Raw genomic sequence first — 22,542 nt, 5'->3', positions numbered from 1 at the left:
AGGGCACCACCGAGATCTCTGCACCACCGGCAAAGCACACACTTTTTCTTCTGAGGGAACAAGCCAGGGGATATGGAGAACTTTCCCTGGGGCCTGAACAGTGAGCTCAAGTTAGGAAATGCTTATGGCCCAGCATGCAGCTGAGGGCTAGATCCTGATTGTGGAAGGAGCCATGTGAGAGAGCATGGGTGTGAGAGACAGAGACTCAGAGAGAGACAGATGGGGAGCCGGGGCAGGGCCCTCCTACCCAGGACTAAGGGCGGTACTGCCAGGCACTGTGTGGGGTGCCTTCCGTCCATCACATTGAACCTTGCCATGACCTTCACACAGCAGTTTTCTCCCCAGTGGTACAGATAAGAACACTGAAGGTCTGGGAGGTTAAATGATGCTCACAAGCTGTAATGATCAGAGAAGCCAGCCTTTGTGCCCTGGCTTTCTGATGCCAAAGCCTGCAGTCTCAGCCACGACTCCATGTGCTCACCCCACTGGACACTTGGTGAGGGGCCGAGAGAGCTGGGCCATGAGACCCTTGCCCAGTCTTTTCCTCTCTTTGTCTCTGGGAGGTGGGGAAGGGTCCACCTGCTGTCAACATGCCGCAACAGAGACAGGGTAACGCCTCGGCTCTGCTTCTCCCTGCCCACATCTGGGTCACACTGGGGAGGACAGATGTCTGAGGGTGGACAGGAAGAGAATGTGAAGGCGTGCGGCTGGTGGCAGGTGACTCATCTGGGTCCTTTAGTCACAGCCTCAAATTCCTGTCCCCAGGTCCTGGCCTTCCTATCATTAGTGGTAAGAGTGGTCATGCCATGCAGGAGGGATGGGTGGGTCCTGGGAGGGGAGCAGGAGGACAGAGATCATGACCCCACCTGATCCTGCCCCAAGGTGGGGGTGGAGGGTCAGGGCAGGATCCCCGCCTCCGTTCCCCTCAGCGAAGCCAGCATGTAGGGAGGGACAGACCCACCATCCGGGCTTCCCAGGGGGGTTGGGGTGGGCAGTCCGCGCTCCGCTCGGCCAGAAACTTAGAAACGGAAACTTCGTGTCACTGTCATTAAATTAAAAATCTCTCCCAGGTGCCATGAACTGAAGACGATCATACCAAAAGTTGCAAGAAAACGAACCAAATACAGTACATTCTATTCTGATGGTGGTGCCTGCTTTAGGCTGAATCTCCCCGAGTAAAAAAGGAAATGAAAAGGTGTCAAAAGGATCAGGGACCTAAGTGAGCATCAGCGACCACTTTCCCCCCGACTTAATGGATGAAAAGGAACAGAAAAGGACATCACTGCCTTTTGCACTTTTGGAAAAACTTCTCTCTCCCGAGTCGGGGGCCCCCGGGGGCTGGACCCCGGTGCAGGTCCGCCCCCGCCCCGGGCCCCCGCAGGGTCCCTGGCGTGGCCCGAGGGGCCGGGCCGGCGGTGACGTCACGCAGGGAATGTCTTGCGCTCGGCGGGGCCGGGCCGAGAGCGACAGCGACAGCGACAGGCACCGCGCGGAGCAGCAGCCGAGCCGGACGCCGCCGCAGCCCGACCCCGACCCCGACCCCGACCCGCACCGCCGGCGCCGCCGCCATGTACGACCCCGAGCGCGGCTGGAGCGTGTCCTTCGCGGGCTGCGGCTTCCTGGGCTTCTACCACATCGGCGCCACCCTGTGCCTGAGCGAGCGCGCCCCGCACCTGCTCCGCGACGCGCGCATGCTCTTCGGCTCCTCGGGCGGGGCGCTGCACTGCGTCGGCGTGCTCGCCGGGATCCCGCTGGGTGCGTCCGCGCCGCCGCGGGGTGCATCCTGCAGCTCCCCGTCCCCAGGCAGATACCTCCACCGCAGCGTCCTCTAGCCCCTCGCCGGGGGCCGGGGGCCGGGGGCCGGGGCTGGGGGGGACTCGGTCGCTGGGCCCAGGAAGGGGGCGCGCCCGGCGGGCGGCTGTTCTGGCCGTGGGAACCGCGAGAGGACGAAGTCGGGGACCCTTCGCGCCTTCTCCCCCTACCCCCACTCCAGCGCCCGGGCTCGAAAGGAGCCCCGCGTCCCGGGACTGAGAGCCGGGTCACCCCGGGGCGACAGGGAGTAGGGAGCGGGACCCGGGGGACGGTGGTGGGGGAGGTCCCTGCGGTGGGAGGTGCTGGGCGCCCTGGGTCTGAGCAAGAGCGGGGCTTTGGCCTGGAGAAAGCGCGCCCCAACCCTCCGGCGGCTGGGTAGCCTCTGGGAGGGGGCAACCCTGGGGCACGCAGCAGGGAAGGAATAGCCGGTTTGGAGGCGAGACCACGGCGGGGGAGGGGGGCAGACCGGGGATAGGAAAGTTGTTTCCTTTCCCTCCTCCACTATTCGGGACCCTTCCTGGTGGCTGGAGTGGATCCCTGGACATGCCCCCATCCAAGCCTCTCCTCCAGTCTCCACTGTCCTGGGCCAGCCCTCCCCTCCCCTCTGAGCTCAGTGCCCCTAGAAATGAGATCCTGTGCATTTGAATCTCGTCCTGATTAAACATTTGTCCATGTGGGTGTCAGTGGAAGGGGAGGACGTGGGAGTTGTTTCTCTCTTGCCAGAACTACTAGGGTTTGGCATCTTTCTCAGGGAAGGATGTGCCACATTCTGGGGTTCTGAGCCAGGGAACAGGGCCTGGGGCGAGTGGCATCATGGAGCTTTTGACATCAAAGGGCCCCAGACAGGAAGATCATGCTCCTTTTCACCCACTTATCTGGGCTTCCTTAAGGATTTACTCTTTGCTATGCCTGCCAGCGCCTGCACTGAGTGACTTTGTTCCTGGTGGTGAGGAAGTCCCTGCCTGGTCGGTGGAGCCCTGTCATTGGGTAGGTTCAGTGAGCAGACCCCGGCCTGATGGGGAAGTGAGGATTAGGAGAAAGGCCGCCCTGGCTGTCTGCCAGCCCATCGGCCTTCCCCAGCCCTCCCCAGCCAGGGGGAGAGGGGCAAAGGGCAGGGAGTGTGACCTCCAGGAGGATTAGACTGGCCATGTGGCCATCTGCAGACTCTGGGCTTTAGTAATGATCAAAGCCAGCTCTTGTATGCCAAGGTGGCCTGTGGGCACCCACATTGATGAGTGTTTACTTGGGACAAGGTTCAAATGCACTGACCCCCGAAGCCTGAAGTATGTTGACTCCAGTGTGGAGGGGTTTCCTGACTGGACAGAAGACAGGTGCAGCCTGGGGCTGTGCCTGGCAGGACAGAGGGAGGCTCAGGGACCATCAAGTCCCTGGAGAGTGGCGGGCCTAGAAGTTTTTGCAGGAGCCACTTCCCATGTTCCAGGGGCCCCAGGGTTCTGCTTTAGCCTCCTGTCTCACAGGGGACTATGCATTTGGGGGCTGATGAGGAGCATTTCTCAGGGGCTGCAGCTTGGGCATAGCTCCTCAGTGCACCTGAGACGAGGCTGACTTGGCAGAAGAGATGGGCAGAACCTCCCCACCGTGTGCAGTTTTACGCCTTCTGTCCAGGCTCTGCAGGGCCATTCAAGGAGGGAGAGCTCTGAGTCGAGTTCAGAGTTGGATTGGGACAGGCTGGGGCAAGTCTGTCACGTACATCCCAGCATTTACGGCTGGCCAGGCCTCGGGCTGGGTTGGATGATCCTGCGTGCCCGATGAGCCAGTGGGGGCGGGCTCGTGAGAGAGGTCAGGTGGAGCACAGATGTGCCCTGTGCCCACTGCACAGTTGTGATTCTGGCCCTAGAGGGTTAAGGTTGAGACTAGTTATTAGGAGCCTCTTCCAGGTTGAGCACCTTATGGATCATAATTTATCTAATCCTCTCTGTCTCCAGAAGGTAGGTACATCTTTGTTCTACATTAGAAAGGCACAGTCTGGGACTCAGACAGGTGGCAAAGTGCCTTACTGAGGTCCACCCGAGTGAGAGGTGGAAGCAGAATTCAAACTCAGGTCTAAGCCTGCATTCCATCTCCTGCACCCCATGGTGTTAAGACCTTCTGTGCCAAAGCTCTGGTGCTGATGTGTTCCTGGCTTCTGGCTTTGTGAGTCACAGTGGTGGGGAGCACTCACCCGGGCTGCTGTAAGTGGGAGGTTTGTTCCTGTGGCCTGGCCTGAAGCAGCACTGTCAAATAGAAATACACTGCAAGCCACCATATGTCATTTTACATTCCTTAGTAGCCACATTGAAAACAGTAAAAGACATGGGTGAAATTCATTTCACTGAGCCAGGGATATCCAAAATATCACCATTTTCACATCTAATCAAGATAAATCATTGAAATCCAGTGTGTATTTCACACATCTCAATTCAAGGGGCTTAGTGGCCACATGTGGCTATTGTGTTAGATAGCACAGGTCTCAAAAAAGGTTGGCAGTTTCCTTACCATCTGGTGTCTGGTCTTGCTAAAAAAATTCCTGTCTCTAGTGTGGTACATTCTTTCATGGCTTTGTCTCCTGCCCCCAGACCAGACTCTGCAGATCCTCTTGGACATGATCCAGATGGTCAAGAGACGGAACCTTGGCGTCCTCCATCCGTCCTTCAACCTGAGCAAGTGCATCAAAGATGGTCTCCACAAACACCTCCCAGCCAATATCCACCAAATCGTCTCCGGCAAAATGTGCGTGTCGCTCACCAGAGTGCCTGATGGGGAAAATGTGCTGGTGTCAGATTTTCAGTCGAAAGATGAAGTCGTGGATGTAAGCAGTTTGCTTATCTGGGTGTTGTTAAGGAGGAAGGAGCGTTGGTTTTAGAAGCAGCAGAGGGCTGCCGGAGTGAGATAAACTCCGTGTGCTTCCGTGATTGGGTCCACAGCGGCTGTAATCCCCGAATGGTCCAGGACAGTTTCAATTTCAAGTAGTTCTTCCCCCTCCTTCAAGACTCGGCTCATGATCAGCCTGTCCCACGTGCGTCACTCACCTCACCTCTCTCTATGCTTGTCCTGTACTGAGGACACCTTCTTGGGGGAAGCCCCGCAAGGGTGGAAACGTGTCCTATTTGCCTCTATCCTCAGGGTCTAGCACAGAGAAGGGAATTTTGCCATATCAAAATACCTTTTAATTTAGCTAATGCTTTTCCTAAGAGTTCCCTGGATGAATGACTACATTGTACTTAGCATAGGTCTGGTCTGTACAAGGCAGCAGCCTGGCACACAGAAGCACTGGCCTAGCAGTCAGTTTCGTCCTGTGTTTAACCTTGTTTACCAAAGCTCTTTCTAAACAGCTGGCACCTGTCTGTCCCCACATGAATCCATTCTCCCAGTGAATCTGTATGGTGTCCTGGGGCATGGCATTTCTTGAAGTGTGGTCCTGGGATTGTCCCACTAATCTCACCTGATGCAGACTCTCTTGGGCCCCACCTCCTGTCACCTCTCCCAGGGTGACAGAGATGCAAAGGACTACTCAAAGCCCATATCTTCTGAGCAGTTAGAGGCCCAAAAGGGTTAATTTCAGAATCTTCAAGAGAGAAGCATTCCTCGGAAAATAACCCTGAATCAGGTTTTCTCTCCGTTTTTATTCTCCAGGCAAGAAAGTTACAGAAAAGGAACACAGGTGGTTGCAAAAGGAGCAGTAAGATATTTGTCATGGCAACAATCATTAGGTTTAGCTGCACCAAGGACATCCGCCCTTAGAGCCAGCATTTTTGCTATGTTACAATTTTTTAATCTACAACAGAGACTTTAGTCCTGGGGAAGTTTTCTGTTTTTCCCAAGCTTAGCATTTCTATGGCAATTCTAAAAAGTTAGACTATACCTTAAACTACCAGGCTTCAGCCCTGCTAAAACTACGTTTGCTTCTTAATGTTGGTATCCTCCACAACCTCCCACTTGGTGCCTCAGAATCCCAGGGCAGGACACAGAATCTGTGGGTCCACACTCTCTGGTGATTCTAGCGAATATCAGCATTTGCGATGCTGATCTAGCCCTTTCCAGTCAATGAGTCAGCAGCTCTTGGTCCTGCCTGTGATGGCCCCGTGTGGCTCTCATGGGGAGCAAGGACTGGAAGTTGAAGTCCACAGACTATTGTTAAGGAGCTTATGCTATACCTAAGACCCATAGGCCTGAAGCACAAGTGTGTATGTTGGTTGACCATTCCTTCGACCCATTTGTTAAGGCACCTGCTCTGTGCAGAGAGCGGTTCAGATTTGCTGGCCTGCTCACTCGGAGAAGGCTTAAGAAAGGACCAGGGAAATGGAAGGGTGGGGCGTCTGGGCTGTGGCCTCATTCCCTCTTGTCTTCATCTTTGCAGGCCCTGCTGTGCTCCTGCTTCATCCCTTTCTTCTGCGGCTTCTTCCCTCCTTCCTTCAGAGGTGTGGTGAGTCTGCTTTGGGGCTATGAGAGCTGAGTCCTGGGGCTTCCCCTTGGAAGTGCACATATGCTGCTGCTCCTGCCTAGGAGGCAAAGCAACAGACTCAGGCACCCCAGGGCCCTGTCCAAATGCAAAAGCAGAGCCATGTGCCTCTCAGCCTTTCAGACAGAGAATCCATAGCTGTTCCCACTTCCAGGCTGCTCAGGCAGCAAAACTGACTTCACGTGTAAATAATTATCTCGCCATCTGTAAGGTAAACTGGCTGGTTCACTTAATCTGCATGTGACACTGAAGATTGCTTCCTAGTGGCCTAGTTAAAGTATAAGACACTTAAGAATCTGTTACTCATGTAAGGGAAAGCTTTATTCTTAGGGGGAAATAAATGTGTCATATATTTTCTAAACCAAAAAAATAATCTGTAAGTCTGGCCTAATATGGATTTTTGCTTTAGTTTGTTTTGCCATCTTTTGATGCACAAGAGAATGTTTGGTCTCTAAAATATTAGCCTTTTTTAGATTTTTGGATTAAGAAAAAAAAATACTAACCCTTTAGGATCATTTTTGAACTCATGAGAATAGTAGCAGGATATCTGAAAAAGCCCAATAGGTAGCATGGGCATAACCAAGTCACAGAAGGGACGTGCCTATAGGGAGCATGTGATGCCAGGCAGGTGCCAGCTGTGCATTCTCATTGAGTCCTTCTGCTGGAGGGGATGTGATTACTCATCCCCTGTGGCTGGTGGGGAAACTGAGAAGCAGACTTACCCAAGGGTGCATAGCCAGAGCCTGTGCTCAGGCCTCTCTGCTGCTTCCCTTGGGACAGGAAGTGTCTTTGTTCACTGCAGGGCAGCTCTCGTGGGTCAGGGTGAAGGACAGGGGTCCACAGGGCCACTCAGGCCTGGCCACTGAGTGACCAAAGCATGTTTTTTGTTTGTTTGTTTGTTTGGTTGGGTTTTTTTTGTTTGTTTTGTGGCTGGCTGGTACAGAGATTGAACCCTGGACCTTGGTGTTATCAGCACCATGCTCTAACCCACTGAGCTGACTGGCCAGCCCCCAAAACATGTTTTGCATTCTGATGTTGCCGCAACTTGGCGTGGCCCAGGTGGTACACCTTGTCCTGCCAGTGGCTTTGTGTAGGTTTTCGACTTCCCCAGAACTCAGCAAAAAGGCACCCAACCGTGTCACAGTGATGATCCCTGACTCCCCAGTGCACAACTCTGGTTTTTCCTCCTGGTTGAGAGTTATAATCCCTCTGGGTCCTGCTCTGTCCTTTTTAGCACATGGCTTTGGTCAGAAGCTGCTGACCGTGCTAAGAGTTAGTTCAATTCAATGAATATATGGGTAGGCTGATTTGCTTGTTTGAAGTGTTTGTTCTGCAGGCTCTGGACTAAGTGCTGGCTCTGGGCTGGGGCACTTGGCAGCCTTGGGCCTCCCCCAGGGGACACCTGGATGTGTCCGGAGAGGGTCTTGGTTGTCATGACTGAGGGAGTGCTACTGGCATCTGGTGGACAGAGGCCAGGGACACTGTTCAAGGTACTACAGTGCACAGGACAGCACCCCCTCAACAAGGAATTATCTGATCCCAAGTGTAAGTAGTGCCAAGTTGAGAAACTCTGTTCTAAGGAAGGAAGACATGACACCCCAATGTCTCAGATCAGGAAGAAAGCTTTAATAGTGATGCCTCCTCACATTGCAGAGCAGATTACACCGAACCTCACTCGTGCGTCAGAGCACCTCTCTGACAGATGCAATCTCATCCCTACTCACAGATGAGAGAACTGAGGCCTACGGTGATGAAGTGGTTGCCCCAGGCTCTGCATGGCAGACAAACCAAGAATTGAATCCCTGCTCTACCACATAATACCTGGGCCACTTTGGACACATCTCTTAACCCCTCTGAGATTGATTTGCAAACCGGGGATTAACAGTAGTGCAGTATCACAGTTGATGTGGGAATTGCATGCAGCAATGCAGGTAAAGGGCTTAGCACAGAGCCTGACACGTGGATTTGGTAAAGGTGGGTTATTTGATTGTCATCATCATCCCTCCGCTTCCCCCAGGCCACTCCGGCTCTAGTGGACGCACGATCCCCATTCAGTATACTCATAGGGATCCTGCTGAAAAGTAGAACAAGTTATTCTTGAGATTCAACCCAAGCAGACTCAAAACATTACTATAGAAAAGTTCGAAATGATGGAAAAATTCTATCTGACAGAGGAATAATCGGACTTTAGATTAAACCTTGAATGACAAAGGATCAGTCTGCTTCTTCCCTCCTTAGTCTTCACTAGAGATTCCTGACATTTGGTCCCCTGTCCCTTTATGCCAGTGAGGTTTTTGATGCCTTCATACATATGCCGTAGAAATTGTGTGGTTACAATTTTGCAGATGTTGCTGTCTCCACATCTGATCATTTTTGGACTCAAAGCAAGAATGTCTTCATGGCTAGGATGTTGCTAAACATGCCGGATTCTTTTCTGGACTTGTTTCAGGCCAGGCCCTGCTCCGAAATTTCTCCGTTTAGAAGTTGCTCTGAAATTTCTCCGTTTAGAAGTGTTGGCTAGGGAAAGGCTTTCAGTCGTGATCTTTTGCAGGCCTTCCCTGTGGGCTCCTGACAGCTGGGCTGGGAATCATGTCAGACACTGATTTCACAGGTTCAGACTCTGTCCAAGTTGTAGCAAAGCAAAATCTACCTGCCCCGGCTTAGCTATGGGCACTAATGTTGCTTAAGAATATAGGTAAAGAAAAACTCACCCCCAGAATAATTTATCCAAAAAGCCACTTTGTGAAGGAATAAGAGATCATCTTCTGAGAGCTGCCTAGGTCCTGGGTTCACTGTTTCATTTATGTATCAAAAGTCCCTCAGATGTTGTTTCTCATTTTCAAGGTGTTGGGAGGAGGGGCAGATACAGGCTCACAGGTTAAATCTCTTGTCTCAGATTTCCCAAGCAGCAAGGAGATCTGGATTTGAACCTATGATCATCTGACTCCTCTGGGGCAGAGTTTACATCACACTCTGTCCCCAGTGCACAGAGCATCCCTAGTGTACATGGCCCCTTTATGCACACAGGTAGGGGCATACCTATGGGTGCCCACCTGGCCTTAGGACTTGGCCAGCACAATGTGGGCTGGACTCCAGTCTCCACCTACCTCTTTGCCAGGCACGTTTGTGCAGTGCACACACTGTATAACATTATACAGCTACCCTGAGTGTCAGTGTAGAGCCTGGCCTGGCACAAAAATGCTCAGTAAGGATTTGTTGAAAGAATGATTTCAAAGCTGCTGTCCCCCCCTCACTGTATCAGTCTGCTTGTGGTTCTGAGAAGCCTCTGCCCATAATCTGACAACACGTTAAACACTAGCCCAGAGCTTTGGACAATATCAGTCCTTTTCCCCCCTTCCTTAAAAGCGATACGTGGATGGAGGATTGAGTGACAACATACCGTACATTGATTCCAAAACGACTATCACCGTGTGCCCCTACTATGGCGAACATGACATCTGCCCTAAAGTCAAGTCCACGAACTTTCTTCACATGAACTTTGGCAACCTCAGTCTACGCATCTGCTCGGGGAACACCTTTCTTCTATCCAGGACATTCCTCCCCCCAGATATCAAGGTGAGTGAGGAAGGGGATTATCTGGGGTGTAGCTCTTCTTTACCTCGCTATTTGCCAGGAGACACTGGTTGTTCTCTGTACAAACAGAAACAGACCTTGTCATTGATTATTAACTCAGAGAAAAGTTGCTCGTCCCAGCTCAGTGACGCACCAGCCTGATAATGGGAATCACCTGGTAACATACACACAGCCCTGAAGGTCAGATCCCACTTCCAGGGACTGTGGTTTAAGTCATCAGTGGGTACAGCCTGGGCATTAGGATTTTTTATTTGTTTAATTACCACAATGATTGTTATTTGAATCACCATATTTGGTGTTTTAACCTTTTTTGATTTTTGTTGTTTTAGTATGCCTTAACCACTCTCATGTAGTAAGAAACTCTGTAGACGGTGGACACCAATTGTTGGGCTCCTGGAGAGAAGTAAGGCTGTTCAATACAATGCACACCCACAGTCCAGGCTCCAAGGGAGAGGGGAGGCTACAATTGATCAGAGGACAAAATTACAACAAATTTAGTTTAAAAATCTCAGTTGGCTTTATTTGTGATTCTAGAATAAAATATGATACATTGAAAATTGCTCTGACTTCAATAACTGGGGTCAGCTAAATTCCCAAGCTCCTGGGATGTGGGGTGAGTGCAATAGTCACCTCCCCCATGTCCTGGAACATTGCTAAACAGTTTTCTTCAGGCCTAGAGACCAAACGTGGTATCAGCTCACAGAGCTATGAATTAACCTAAAGAATGTTGAAAAGAATGATGTGACCCTTAGGGATTCAGCAGTTGTTTGAAGAGCAACATGTAGACATTGACCAACCACTAACTCACGTCATGCTAGACAACCAATGTAAAGCCTGGTTAAGGGGTTATCCTTCCCTGTTGCCTCCCCTTTTTGTGATTATAAAAATATCAAGCCCCCTTTGTCCCTCGGAGCACTTCCCAAGGTAACCTGGTGTTTCCTGGGCTGCAGTCATTCTTATATTGGCTCAGATAAACTCTTGTTTAAGCTGTACCTCAGTTTCCTTCCTCAGGTGGACAAATAGAATAAGTGTGCCAAAGAGGTTGGCTTTATAGAGAAGGGCTGCAGAAAGCAGAGCAAAGGACTATGAATAATTCCAAAGCTGCTGTCCCTCGACCTTTCAAGGCTACTTGTTCTTGCAAGGTAGGGCCAGGGAGATAGAACAATAGAAAAATAACTGATCTGTTAACATCAGGTCACTCCTGACGCTGTCTTTTTCTGTGGTAGGGTTAAAGCAGAGGGAATTCCATTATGCCGATTAAAGGTTTAAACCAGGGGTTGGTCGCCTAGCTCAGTGGGTTAGAGTGTGATGCTGATAATACCAAGGTCCAGGGTTCCATCCCTGTACTGGCCAGCCACCAAAAAAAAAAAAATGTTTAAACTGGAGTGTTCGGGAAATTGGCCATTACCTCTCTCACCTGATTTCTCGGTAGGTCAGGCAACAAGTTACTTTGGATTTGGTGACGTGGAACTTTAGCAAGGGTCACCCCATGATGATTGGGGTGTTGCACCCTAGTGCTGGAGCTTAGTCCAGAACAATGGCCTCCTATAATTTTTATTTGACACAACCAAATTTATTTTCCTGTGTGATTTATACACAGATTAGTGGAGGAGGTGATTGTTATTGTCCCAGTGACAACTAGAACAGGCCCCAAAATCTGTTAGGATGCAGGCTTGTCCTGGGACTGAAGGAGCCCAGAGAAACAAGCACCTGTCATGCTGGCATGAGCAAAGTCTCCGTGGAGGGGGACATTCAAGCCAAGTCCTGCAGGAAACTGTCTACTGGGAGCACACTGTCTACTGGGCACCCAGGTCTCTTGTTCAGCCTCAGTGGCTGTGCTCAGCACACACCAGTGGCTCAGAGCCTGTGGGATGCTTCATCTCTCTGCTGTGGTCTCCACGTGATGTTTAAGTAACTGGCACCGAGTGACTCTGCTCTGCATTTGACTGGCTTGATCTGCTCACAGGTGCACGCAGAGATCTGCTTTCGCGGATATTTAGACGCCTTAAGGTTCTTGGAAGAGAAGGGTATGTATGCACGAGGGATCAGATCGGCCCTTTTGACAAGCTTTTTAACAGTCTTGGTAACTGGAGATGTATCTTAGTTCTATCACTCAGGGCTCAACTTATTCATTAGCCCCGTGAAATAAGAAATCTTTGCCGCATTTTACAGATGAGGACACTGAGGCTTGGAGAGGAGCACATCCCATCCCACCCCACCCCACGGGTCAGAGTTGGGATTTCAACCAGATGTCACGACTCCAGGGCTCTCTCCCTCCCCAGTGCCACCTGGTCTGAAGGCTGTTTGGTCTTCTTTTCTGCGTGAACTCTTGTGAACTCTAGTTTGACAAGGGCTGAAGTTAAGCGGGGTTTCTGGGACTGGGCCCAGAAGAAGCAGTCAGAATCCCTGTCTCCAGCCAGGCATGGGTCCCGCACCTAGATCAGTTGGTACTGCTTCCCAGGTCACATTCCTGCCTTCCAGTTAGCCCGGATCCTCTGGGCTGGGGGAGTCAAGCTTTGGGAATATTAGGGTGGAACCAAATGATAGACGTGTTTGGAGCTATTTTTCTTTGATACTGAAAGTTGGTTGATGTATGGATCCTCTGAATTAGTCTTTGGCCAAGACCATGGAGACTGTGTTTATCTACTCAGAAAATGTTCATTGTGCACCTTCAGGGTGCCAAGCAATTGGCTGTGCTCTAGGGATACTGCAGTGAACAGAGATGACAGCCCTGCCAGTCTCTTGGGAGCAGTGAGCAGACAGTAGATGGGAGGTTGACAGTGTGCCAACAGGAAGATACAGGATGATGTACGTTCATGCAGGAGCAATCTCCAAGGTCTGAGGGGATGGAGGGGATGTAGGGCTTCCAGAAGGAAGACTTCCCCAAAGTCTTCCACATCAAGACTTTGGGGACGAGTGGGAGAGCTCTAGGCATGGGGGACATGGATGGGGGACCTGAAGGACACAGAGAGGATGGAACAAAGGCCTGCAGAGCTGTAGTGGGGCAGGGTGGCGGGGAGGGACACAGAGCTGGATGGAGAAGAGGGGACAGGAACGGCGATAAATGAAAATGGAGTGGAGCTGGGCCTTGGAGACAGGGTGAGGGTTTACCTCCCGCAGCGACAGGGAGCCACTGAGGGCTGCTGAAGCAGGAGTGGGGGGGGGCACGGGAGGGCTGGAGAAGAGCTTTGCAAGGCCCTGACTGCAGTGCATGGAGGGTGAGACCGACGTCCTGGAAGCAAGGGTAGTAAGAAGGAAACCAGTTTGAAGGTCCAAGGGAACAAGACTTGGAAGTGACCCCAGGAGGTTTGGGAAGAGGTAGACTGGGGGGTGATCTCAGCTTCTGGCTTGAACTCCTGGGACGAGGCAAGATGGGAATCTGCTCACTGGTTGAGGGCACATGGGAGGGAGGGAATTTGTGGAAAGCTGCTGTGCTCCATGTCCTAAGGCAACATCTTCCTGGGAGCAGATTCTTTGAAGCGTATTACGGGAAAGTGACGTTCTTGAGGGTGAGGAGGGAGAGATCTGGGAAGCACAGTTGTGAGGTCCCTTGGGGAGCAAGGTGCAGCCGTCATAGAGCAGTCCCTGGTCTTTTTAACCTGGGGTTGGAAGTGAGAGTTGAGCTAGGTGCATCAGAAATGACCTGTCCCCTGCCCCAACCCAGCATGGGAATTCTGTGAGAGCAGGGACCGCTCCCTGGTGTCAGTGGCTGAGTACAGCACCTGGGCAGGGTCTGGCACGTGCAGGTGCATGGCACTGCCTTATTTCAGGCTTCTCTCATAGCTGTGTGGTCAGGGTGCCACCTTTGCTGTCAGACCCTGCTTCGAGTCCCAGCTCTGCCACATACTGGCTCTGTGGCTGTGGACAAATCTCTTGCCCTCTCTGTGCTTCTGATTCCCCAGCTGAGAAATGGAGATATTGATAACGGTAGCAGAGGAACAGCTGCTGTAAGGCCTGATGGTGAAGTGCCTGGCTCAGGGCCTGGAACACAGGCTTACCCAGTGGTTCAGTTGTTAGAAATTAATTACAATCCTTGTCTTTCAACCTCATGAATCCGGATGTGGAGGTAGAGCCCACGCAGCTAGTGAGTGTTCGAGCCAGGCGCTGAACTCACATCTGTCCGGCTTCAGAGCCCCACTCTTCTTTCTCCCTGTTACAAGGGCTGCCCTTGTTGCATCCCACTCCCCTTGTGTGTAGCTGAAAATGGCTCCCTCGTGGCTGCCCAATAATGCTGTGGGCGGTGGGTGGGTAATGACCCGCTTCCCCGTTTGTGTGATGGGTTTGTTTTCTGTGCCCTTTGTAGGCATCTGTAACAAGCCCCAGCCGTGCCTAAATTTATCCTCAGAAGAGGTGGAGTCGGAGGTTGCCGTGCCCAGCTGGGAAAACAAGAGCCCAGAGTCTTCCCCAGGGCCGGTGGCCGCGGAGCTAGGGCCTGAGAAGCAGAAGCTGCTGGAGCACCTGCGCCTCAGCATCCTGCCCTGGGATGACAGCATCCTGGAGACCCTCTCGCCCAAGCTCACCACAGGTACCGGCTCCGCGCGGGTGGCAGCGTGTGGGTTTCCTGTGAGTGCCGAGAGAGTGGACGGGCTTCTCTTCTGTGTGTCATGGAGGAGGGTGATGCTGCCACGCGGGGAGCGGTGGCGTGGAGCCGCGGGGACAGGCTTCCCACCCAGCCTGCGCCTCGCCGGCCTCCCTTCCCACGGGGGCGTGACCAGGAGGAAAACCAACGGCAGCCGAGCCCATCGGGGTTGACCGCACAGGCTCCCCGCTCCAGCAGCCGGGCCCTGCACTCGCCGTTCCAGCCGTGTCTCCCTCACTCCTGAGCTCCTCCTGTGTGGACCCCAGGGCCCGGGGGTCCTGCCTCTGGGACTCGGCCCATTCCTTCGGAACAGCTCTCTGGCTGCTCTTCTCCACCCATCTCCAGCCTCCTCTCTGGAGCTGCCGCTTCTGATTCCCCCTTCCCCCAAACCCACAATTTTGAACCTCCCCTGAACGGTGCTACATTTTATAATGTCGACAAATACTGAATGGACAAGAGCTATGGTCTGAATGTTTGTCCCCCCCAAAATTCATATCTCGAAATCTCAATCCCTCAAGGTGATAGTGGTAGAAGGTGGGGCCTTTGGGAGGTGAGTAGGGATTGGTGCCTTTATAAAAAGAGGCCCAAGAGAGATCCTTTGTCCCATCCACCATGTGAGGACACAGAAGGCACCATTCGTGAGAAAGTGGGCCCTCACCAGACACCAGGACATCTGCTGGTGCCTTGATCTTGGACTTCCCAGCCTCCAGAACTGTGAGAAATAAGTGCTCATTTATAACCTGCCCTGTTTGTGGTACTTTGTTATTGCAGCCCGAATAGACTCAGACAGATAGGTGAATGCACATACCAGCTTCTGAGTCAGGCATTTGGAGAAATTCAAAGATGAGTCAGACACAATTCCTAGCCCATGGGGTGCTAATATCCTAAGAGCTGGGAGACGCAGCTGCCCATATTAGTATGATTTGAGGCATCCTGAGGTCGGTGGAGAGGGGAGAGAAAAGGCTGGGGCCCTGGGAGGAAGGAGGTGGAACCCAACTGAGGGTGCAGGGAGCAGCGTGCGCAGCTGGTGCTGCCTGAGAAGCTCACTCACTCCTGCTGATGTTCTTGTTGATTTAAGACGGTTGTTTGTGGGGAGCCCTGTGTCCTGCATGCCATCACGGGCCTCCTGGGCCGGGCTCCTGACTTGATCTTTACATCACCTTCGCTGTAAAAGGAACAGCCTGCTACACCTCACCTCCTGTCTCCTGTGTGAATGTGTCCTACTCTTTGGCTGCCAGGATTAGTGTATTTCGTAGAAATTCCAAGCATTGGTGGAGTAAGGTGACTTGGTTTCTCACACTGGTGAGAGATATATCTCCAAATTGTCTTTTCCAGTAATGACTGGAGCAATGAAACAGAGAGATGGATACATGAGCAAGATCTGTAGCTTCTTACCCATCAGGATACTGTCCTACGTGATGCTGCCCTGTACCCTGCCCGTGGAATCTGCCATTGCCTTTATCCAGAGGTGAGTGTTTTATGTAGCTCTGTGCCTTCCTCACAGGGTTGGTGTGAGATGAGATAATACATATATGGCCCTGAGCCCAGGGCTTGGCTTCTTGGACAGCAGGAGGCAGCTCATGGTCTTTATACAGCACCCCTGAAAGTTGCCACCCAACCATAGAGCCACATGCACCTGTAATTCACTGTGAGCTCTGAAACCTCCCAGGGGACTCCGAGCTGGCAGTTGCCTCACGTAGCATCTGGTCCAGCTTCTTATGATTGCTTGGGGAAACGGAGACCTGGTGAGGTTGGGTCACAGCTCTGAGGTCACAGAGCTGGCTAGTAGGAGGACCAGGTCTAGAAACAGGGTCCCTGCTGTCCCTCAGGCCTGTTCCTCTTGCAAAAATCACGTGAAGGTACTAGAGTATTCCATCTTTTGTTGTAGTCATAGTTTGTTAATAGGATTCAGAGTCAGCAATCAGGAGTTCAGAGTGAGATGTTCCTAGAACTTACTGCTCGGGCTCCCTCTGACACAAGGGGCAGAGTGGTCATCAGCTTGGCTCAGGAGTCAGACTGCCCCGGTTCAAATCCTGGCTGCATCACTTACCAAGCTGTGTAACCCTGGACAACTAAATTTACCTCTCTGTGCTGCAGCTTCCCATCTAGAAAATGGGATGGTAAGAGAAATCCCCTAAGCCAGGGGATAGTCAGGAGACTCAGTGAGGTGCTGTGCGTGAAGTGCTTGTCATGTAGTAGCATCCAGTTAGTGGTGTCATTGATTTCTGTTTTCAAATAATAATAACAGTAAATCTGGCTGGTTAGCTCAGCTGGTTAGAGCATGGTGCTGAGAACACCAAAGTCCAAGGTTCAATCCATGTGGCCGGCCACCAAAAAAAAAAAAAAAAAAAAAAAAAGACAGTAATAATGGTAGCAAAAATTAGATGACAGACAAACGAGTATGGGCTTTATTGATTTATTTTTCTCACCACTATACTAATGAAGAGTATGGGCTTTAGAAACAGACCGGGACTCTGCAGTTTCTAAGCTGTGTGACCTCAGGCAAGTCACTCAACTTCTCTGAGCCTCAGCATTCTCATCTGTAATATCTGGATGAGAAAACCTACCTTGGTGGGTTTTCAGGAAATGGAAGACACTTGATTTTTAAAAAATCACCCTGGTCTGAAGAAAAGATGGAGCTAAGAGATGTCAGGAATTGGGGAACAAGGGCCTGTAGGAAGTCCAAGAAAGGGGGAACCAAAGAGCTTGACAACATGAGGAGGCACAAGGCACACAGACCTGCCTGCTAGGAAGAGGTCAGTGGACTGGGCCCTGGACTTGGTGATTTAACACTTAAGCTGTTCAAATAACCCCAGATTCCGTGTTCTTCGAGGGGCAGGGATTTGGATTCCTGGGGAAATGATCCTGAGAGAGGGAGAACAAGCTGACCCATCAGCAGTTGGTTTTTAAGATCACGTGGAAGTTCTGGTCCTGTCAATTGTACTGGGACTTCTCCTAGTCCCCCAGCTCCAGCTGTGAGTGCCCTGGGGTGTCCACGACACAGCCTTCTCCTGCCATCTCCTGTCCTTGGTCCCATGGCTTCCTGGATCCTGTATCTTCCTTTTTCTTGGCATATTCTGTTGTTTTTCTGGAGCGGGCCTCAAGTAAATTCTCAAGGATTTCCTGAGTAAACTTCATGAAATTATGCATGCCGGGAAATGTGCTTATTTTCTGTCACATCTGATTGATGGGTTGGCTGCATATAAAATTGCAGGTTGAAAATTATTTCCTCTCAGAGTATTGAGACATTGTTCCATCCAGAATTGTTGATGAGGAGTATAGTACAGCCACGTTCTCACTTCTTTGTAGGTGAGTGCTTTTAGGACTGTCTTTTTAGCCCTCAATTTGCAATTTCATGAGGCTGCGTCTTCTGTGAGTTCATTTCATTCATTCAGCTGGGCAGTTCCTTAGAGTCAAAGCCTCTGTCTTTCTCTAGCTCTGGGAAATGATCTTCTGTTGTTATTTCTGTAATTCTTCCAATTTCCTTTTTTTCCCCCCTCTTTCTGAGGCTCTATGTTAGTAAGACGTTTGGCCTCCTAGGTTGTATTCCTGTCTCTCTGACTGACTTTTCTTTCCATATTTTTCATCTCTTTTTATCTTTTTGCCTCTGTTCTGATGGATTTCCTCAAATGTTATCTTCCAGTTCTATTCTACAGTGTTTGATTTCAGTGAGCATAATTTAGTCCCCAAGAGTGCTCTCTTGTTCCCTGCTGGTTCTTTTTTCTTAGCATTCTGTTCTTGTTTTATGGATGTAGTATTCTCTTGACATATTTGCTGTCTTCTGAGTCATCCCTTCTCTCTTTCTTCTTGGGTCAGTTTTTCTGTTTATCTCATCTTTCTCTTTCATGCTATCCCTTCTTGGCATGTGCCCGGTGGTCCTTGGTTCCTGTGTAGACACAAAGGACTGCAGGGCTGGGTTTCCCATGCTATGGTGAGACCAGTCTGCTTTCCAGTCAGGTCTCTGCCCTACAAGGCAGCTCAGTGTGAGAAGGGGTAGGGGTGTCACCTGGCAGAGCTCCCAGACAGTGACTGGGGGGCCTCCCACTGCCAGAAGATGGGAGGTCAATTTGAGGTGCTACCTCTTTCCTAGAAGCCCTTCCTTTCCCCAGAGGGTTACTTGAACTATCAGGTTTTGCTCTGGCAGTAAACGCCCCCTGTGCCTTGCAGAGGTGGATGGGTGGAGGGTCTGGCTCTGCCTGTTTCATCATCAGCCCCCTCCCCTTCTGTATTGGCCCAGGATTCTATTGAAATCTGTTGCTCATTGGTGACCTCTGCCCAGCTTCCTTCCTTTCTCATTGCTTTTGCAGAATTATCACTTCTTGTAGGTCTGCACTTTTGCTGTATCCACGATATGCTGGGCAGGACTGGAGGCAGGCGCGTGTGTGCTGGAATCCTGGGCATTTGCCATATGTCAGCCTTCCTCAGATTCACTGCAGTGAATCAGTGAATTGCCTTCTTGTTAGCAAGTTAGTCTGGCATGTCCTTCAGTCCATCGTTTAACGTCCAAGGCCTCCTTCAAAATCTAGCTCCATTCTCTCCCTTGGTTAGCCTTCCCAGATTCCATCTCCACCCCCTCCAGAGTCAGCCCCTCTTTCCTGCAACACTGTTGCCCCAGGCTGAGGTTTGTGTTCAGATACTTATCAAAGCTCATGATGTGGGGGTCCTTTTTGTGTCTGAGGGATGAGGAGTCTATGGGGGGCAGTGGTCAGGCCTCGCCGTGGTACCCCTGCTGGGCTTGCACATGACCGAGCACAGCAGCCTCCATGCAGAGTGTGGATACCAACCACAAGATACTCTGCTGTAGCTGGCATCTGCCTCGCTTCTCTTTGAGACAGGTAGAGCCCTGGGAAATCAAGGCCATTTCCTTTTATTTCCGTGTAAGCCCCCCTGAGCTTTCTTGAACTAAAAGTGGCTTCACTTTGCTTTAGGGATTTTAGGTGGGTTCATCTTTTTTGTAACATCCCAAATCCACCTTCTGGGAACTTGTCCGATTGGGGTTAGAGATGACGCTGCAGCTTACCCGGACAAGGGAGCTGTTGTAAGACAACTGCTTTAGGACCAGCCGGTGGCTCACGTGGGAGAGCGCGGTGCTGATAACACCAAGGCCAAGGGCTTGGATCCGCACAGTGGCCAGGAGCCAAAGAGAAAAAAACTACGAGAACTGCTTCTTATTTAGTTTTCGTTTTGCTCTTTTTGTCTCATCTTCCTGCTGATACGGTGATGCTCACATGTGTGTGGGGCGGTCTTGGCTTCACTCCTGCAGACTGGTGATGTGGTTTCCAGACATCCCTAATGACATCCAGTGGCTGCAAGGGGTGACCCCTCAGATTTGTGCTCAAATGATGATGTATCTATTCCCCGCTTCCAGGTAAGTAATTTGGCTGTGGGTGTGTGGGCTGGATGGGCACTCCCTTCATCTGATCAGGCCTCATACAGCATTCTAGAAATGTCTGACTGAACGCTGGGTAGGTGCAGGGGGTCCTGTCTTGTGGGAAGCAGCTGAGTCAATCAGAATCCCAGTATGTCTGCTGACATCTGTAACCCACACCCAACTGCCCAGGGGCCTGGGGAGCCTTCCTGCCGGGTGTGTCCATTTGAGCCCAGTGTGGGTGGCAGAGGAGGAGAGAGCTCAGTGATAAAGCAGGGGACAGAGCGAGGGTTGGGGAGTATCAGTATTGCTTTGCCTAAGAGAAGGAGTCCAGGGTGCCCCCAGCACAGGGAGGGCGGTGGGCACAGAGCGAGTGAGAGGCAGGGCCAGCCAAGGCTTCTTGGTGTGGGCAGGAAGTATCTGCTAATGCAGATTCCCCGTCCTGTGACCTCAGACTTCCTGATCACAGTCCCTGGGGGAGGAACCAGTGGTCTTCGTTGTTAACGGTGGCCCTGGTGATACCGCTACTTTCTGGATTCTGAAAATTCTGATCCAGAGCAAGAAGGGCTTTGCTTCAGTTAGGAGGATTGGGCCTTACCCTGAGAATCACGGGCCTCAGTTTCCTCACCTGTCCAGCAGGGATGAGTCTCATCCCTTCACTGGGTGTCTGTGCAGCTTCCAGAGCCCTTAGCCAGTACTTGGCATGTGGTGCACACTCAGGAGGTGGGGACTCTGTTGCTGATGGTACTGTGATTGGCAGACACTGAAGGCGTTAAAAGCAGGGGAGCATGAAGGCCTGATTCGTACTGGGAAGATGACGGCAGTGGCCGTGTGGAAGGTGGACTGTGGGGCCTGGCTGGCAACAGGCTCACTAGCGAGGACAAGGGGGGCCTGGTCTCAACACAATTTGTGGGATTGAGAGGCTTCCCTAGGCTCAAGGGACAGAAGGAGGGGTCCGTGGCAAGCCTGTCCGGACTGAACGGGTGGTTTGTGTGGAGGGAGCCAATAGGCCCCATCAGGGACTTGTTGATGGGCGATGCCTGTGGCTGTCCGGGGGGAGACGTCCAGGAGACTGGGAGGGCTGTGGGCTTGGAGGACCAGGATGGTGACATCAGCCCAGCACTGAGGGCTGGAGGAAGCTGTGGCTCTGGGCTGGACCACCCGTGGTGCCCAGAGCAGTGTGCTGAGTGGCCGGAAGCATCATTCCATCCGCACTGGGACCAAAGACCTCAGAGCAGCAGGAGGGGCCACTGAGCTGGCTTTCTTCATTTGTTTCAGACCCCGAGTGTCAGCGAGCTGCAGGCAGGCGTCCCCACCCAGACTGGAACATAGCTGGACTCCCTACTCCCCTGGTGAACCAGATACCCACCCTGTGGACTGTCCAGTGGGGGCCAAAGCTGAGGCCACCCAGCAGTCCATCTTCAAGTCCAGCCCGACCTACTTCTTGGGCAATGAAGTATCTGCTGGGGCAGAGGCATGCTCTGCAGACCCTACTTTTCCAATCGAAAAGAGTCACTGAATCATTTGAGGAGGCAAGTCGGGGAAATTCCTTCGAAGGGGCTGAGACTTTCAAATCTTTGTGCAGCTACCTCTGCACTGCTGTTTAATGACTCCATGCCTGTGACAGGCATGACCTCTGTGCTAAATTTATAGTTTACTGAAACCAAAGGCAATGGATTTGGTGTTATGAAAAGCTAGCAAGCTACATTTGGTATGTGTGGAAGTCTAGCACTTAAGGAAATCTAATATTTAAGCATCATTTAAATCGGTTGGGAAATGGCCCCAGGAAGCAGCATGGAGAGTCCGTCACCGACTGTCTCACAGCCCTGTTAATGATTAGACGGTCCCAGTGCCAGGTTCCAGGAAAGGTCACCTTTTGGACAGGTGGGGGCTCGTGGCTGAGGGCTGGGCTGGCCTCAGTGTGGTGGTGGTGAAGGGGGCTACAATTATTCCCCAAGAAGGGTACAGGTGGCATTAAAGATAACTTATTTACATTTTAGACCACCTTTTTGACCTAGCTAAAATATTTTACAAAGAGTTTTATATAAAAATATAAGAGAATTTTATTATCTATTGAATATGTATTATGTGAATCAATGAGATGTTAATAGAATGAATTAAGCCCTAAAGAAAAAAAAAAAACTAGTGTGCAGGGCAGTCGCCCTGGCCCCTGGGCAGGAGCCGAACACAGTGGAAGGTTCCACCTACTTTCCTGCAGCCCTCAACTTGAACTTGGCTTGTGTTCCCCATGTTTCTGGTCTGCGTTCTTTTTTCTCTTTGCATCTTCCTGTTTTCTCCTCACCCTGCTTCTCTCTCTACTCCGCCAGCCTTGATAGAGAAAGCACTTGAGGAGAGAACCTACCTTTTCCCGGGTGTGGTAATCTGGTAGCAAGCTCAGCATAAGATGAGTGAAGGTGAAATGCATGTTTTTTTTCTTATTTATGCATTTTAGTATAATATATACAACTGAAAAAGAAACAACAATATGTTCAAACTCCTCAGTGTTGGCAAAGGCAGTCACCACTCTCACCTACATTGTGCAAGTATCCTGAAGTCAAAGAACTGGCAAGTTCAGGCTTTACTGAGAAGATGTACCTTTTAAAAGAAAATGTGGTTCCAGGGGCAAACTCTGTGTGAGCTGTTCTCTTGAGCTGCCATGAGATTGTGAACTCCTCAAAAGCAGAGGCTACTTGTGAAAATCCGGAGTCCTCGCCCAGTACACAGAAGTCC

The 22,542-nt window shown here is 51.3% G+C and overlaps 1 protein-coding gene across 1 annotated transcript; it reads left to right on the top strand.

Moving 5' to 3' along the window:
• The first annotated feature begins 1,568 nt into the window (after window positions 1-1,568).
• Window positions 1,569-21,334, top strand: PNPLA3 (patatin like phospholipase domain containing 3). Its single transcript, XM_063076200.1, has 9 exons — window positions 1,569-1,755; window positions 4,389-4,621; window positions 6,170-6,235; window positions 9,638-9,847; window positions 11,832-11,892; window positions 14,169-14,390; window positions 15,780-15,912; window positions 19,708-19,812; window positions 21,091-21,334. Exons 1-9 carry the CDS (start codon window positions 1,569-1,571, stop codon window positions 21,329-21,331), a joined length of 1,458 nt encoding a protein of 485 aa, XP_062932270.1. The 3' UTR covers window positions 21,332-21,334.
• Window positions 21,335-22,542: the final 1,208 nt, after the last annotated feature.

This window comes from Cynocephalus volans, chromosome 12, assembly GCF_027409185.1.
Source record: "Cynocephalus volans isolate mCynVol1 chromosome 12, mCynVol1.pri, whole genome shotgun sequence".
Lineage (NCBI taxonomy): Eukaryota > Metazoa > Chordata > Mammalia > Dermoptera > Cynocephalidae > Cynocephalus > Cynocephalus volans.
The sequence above is the reverse complement of the archived record's forward strand: the minus strand, read 5'-3'. Positions and strand labels throughout refer to the sequence as shown.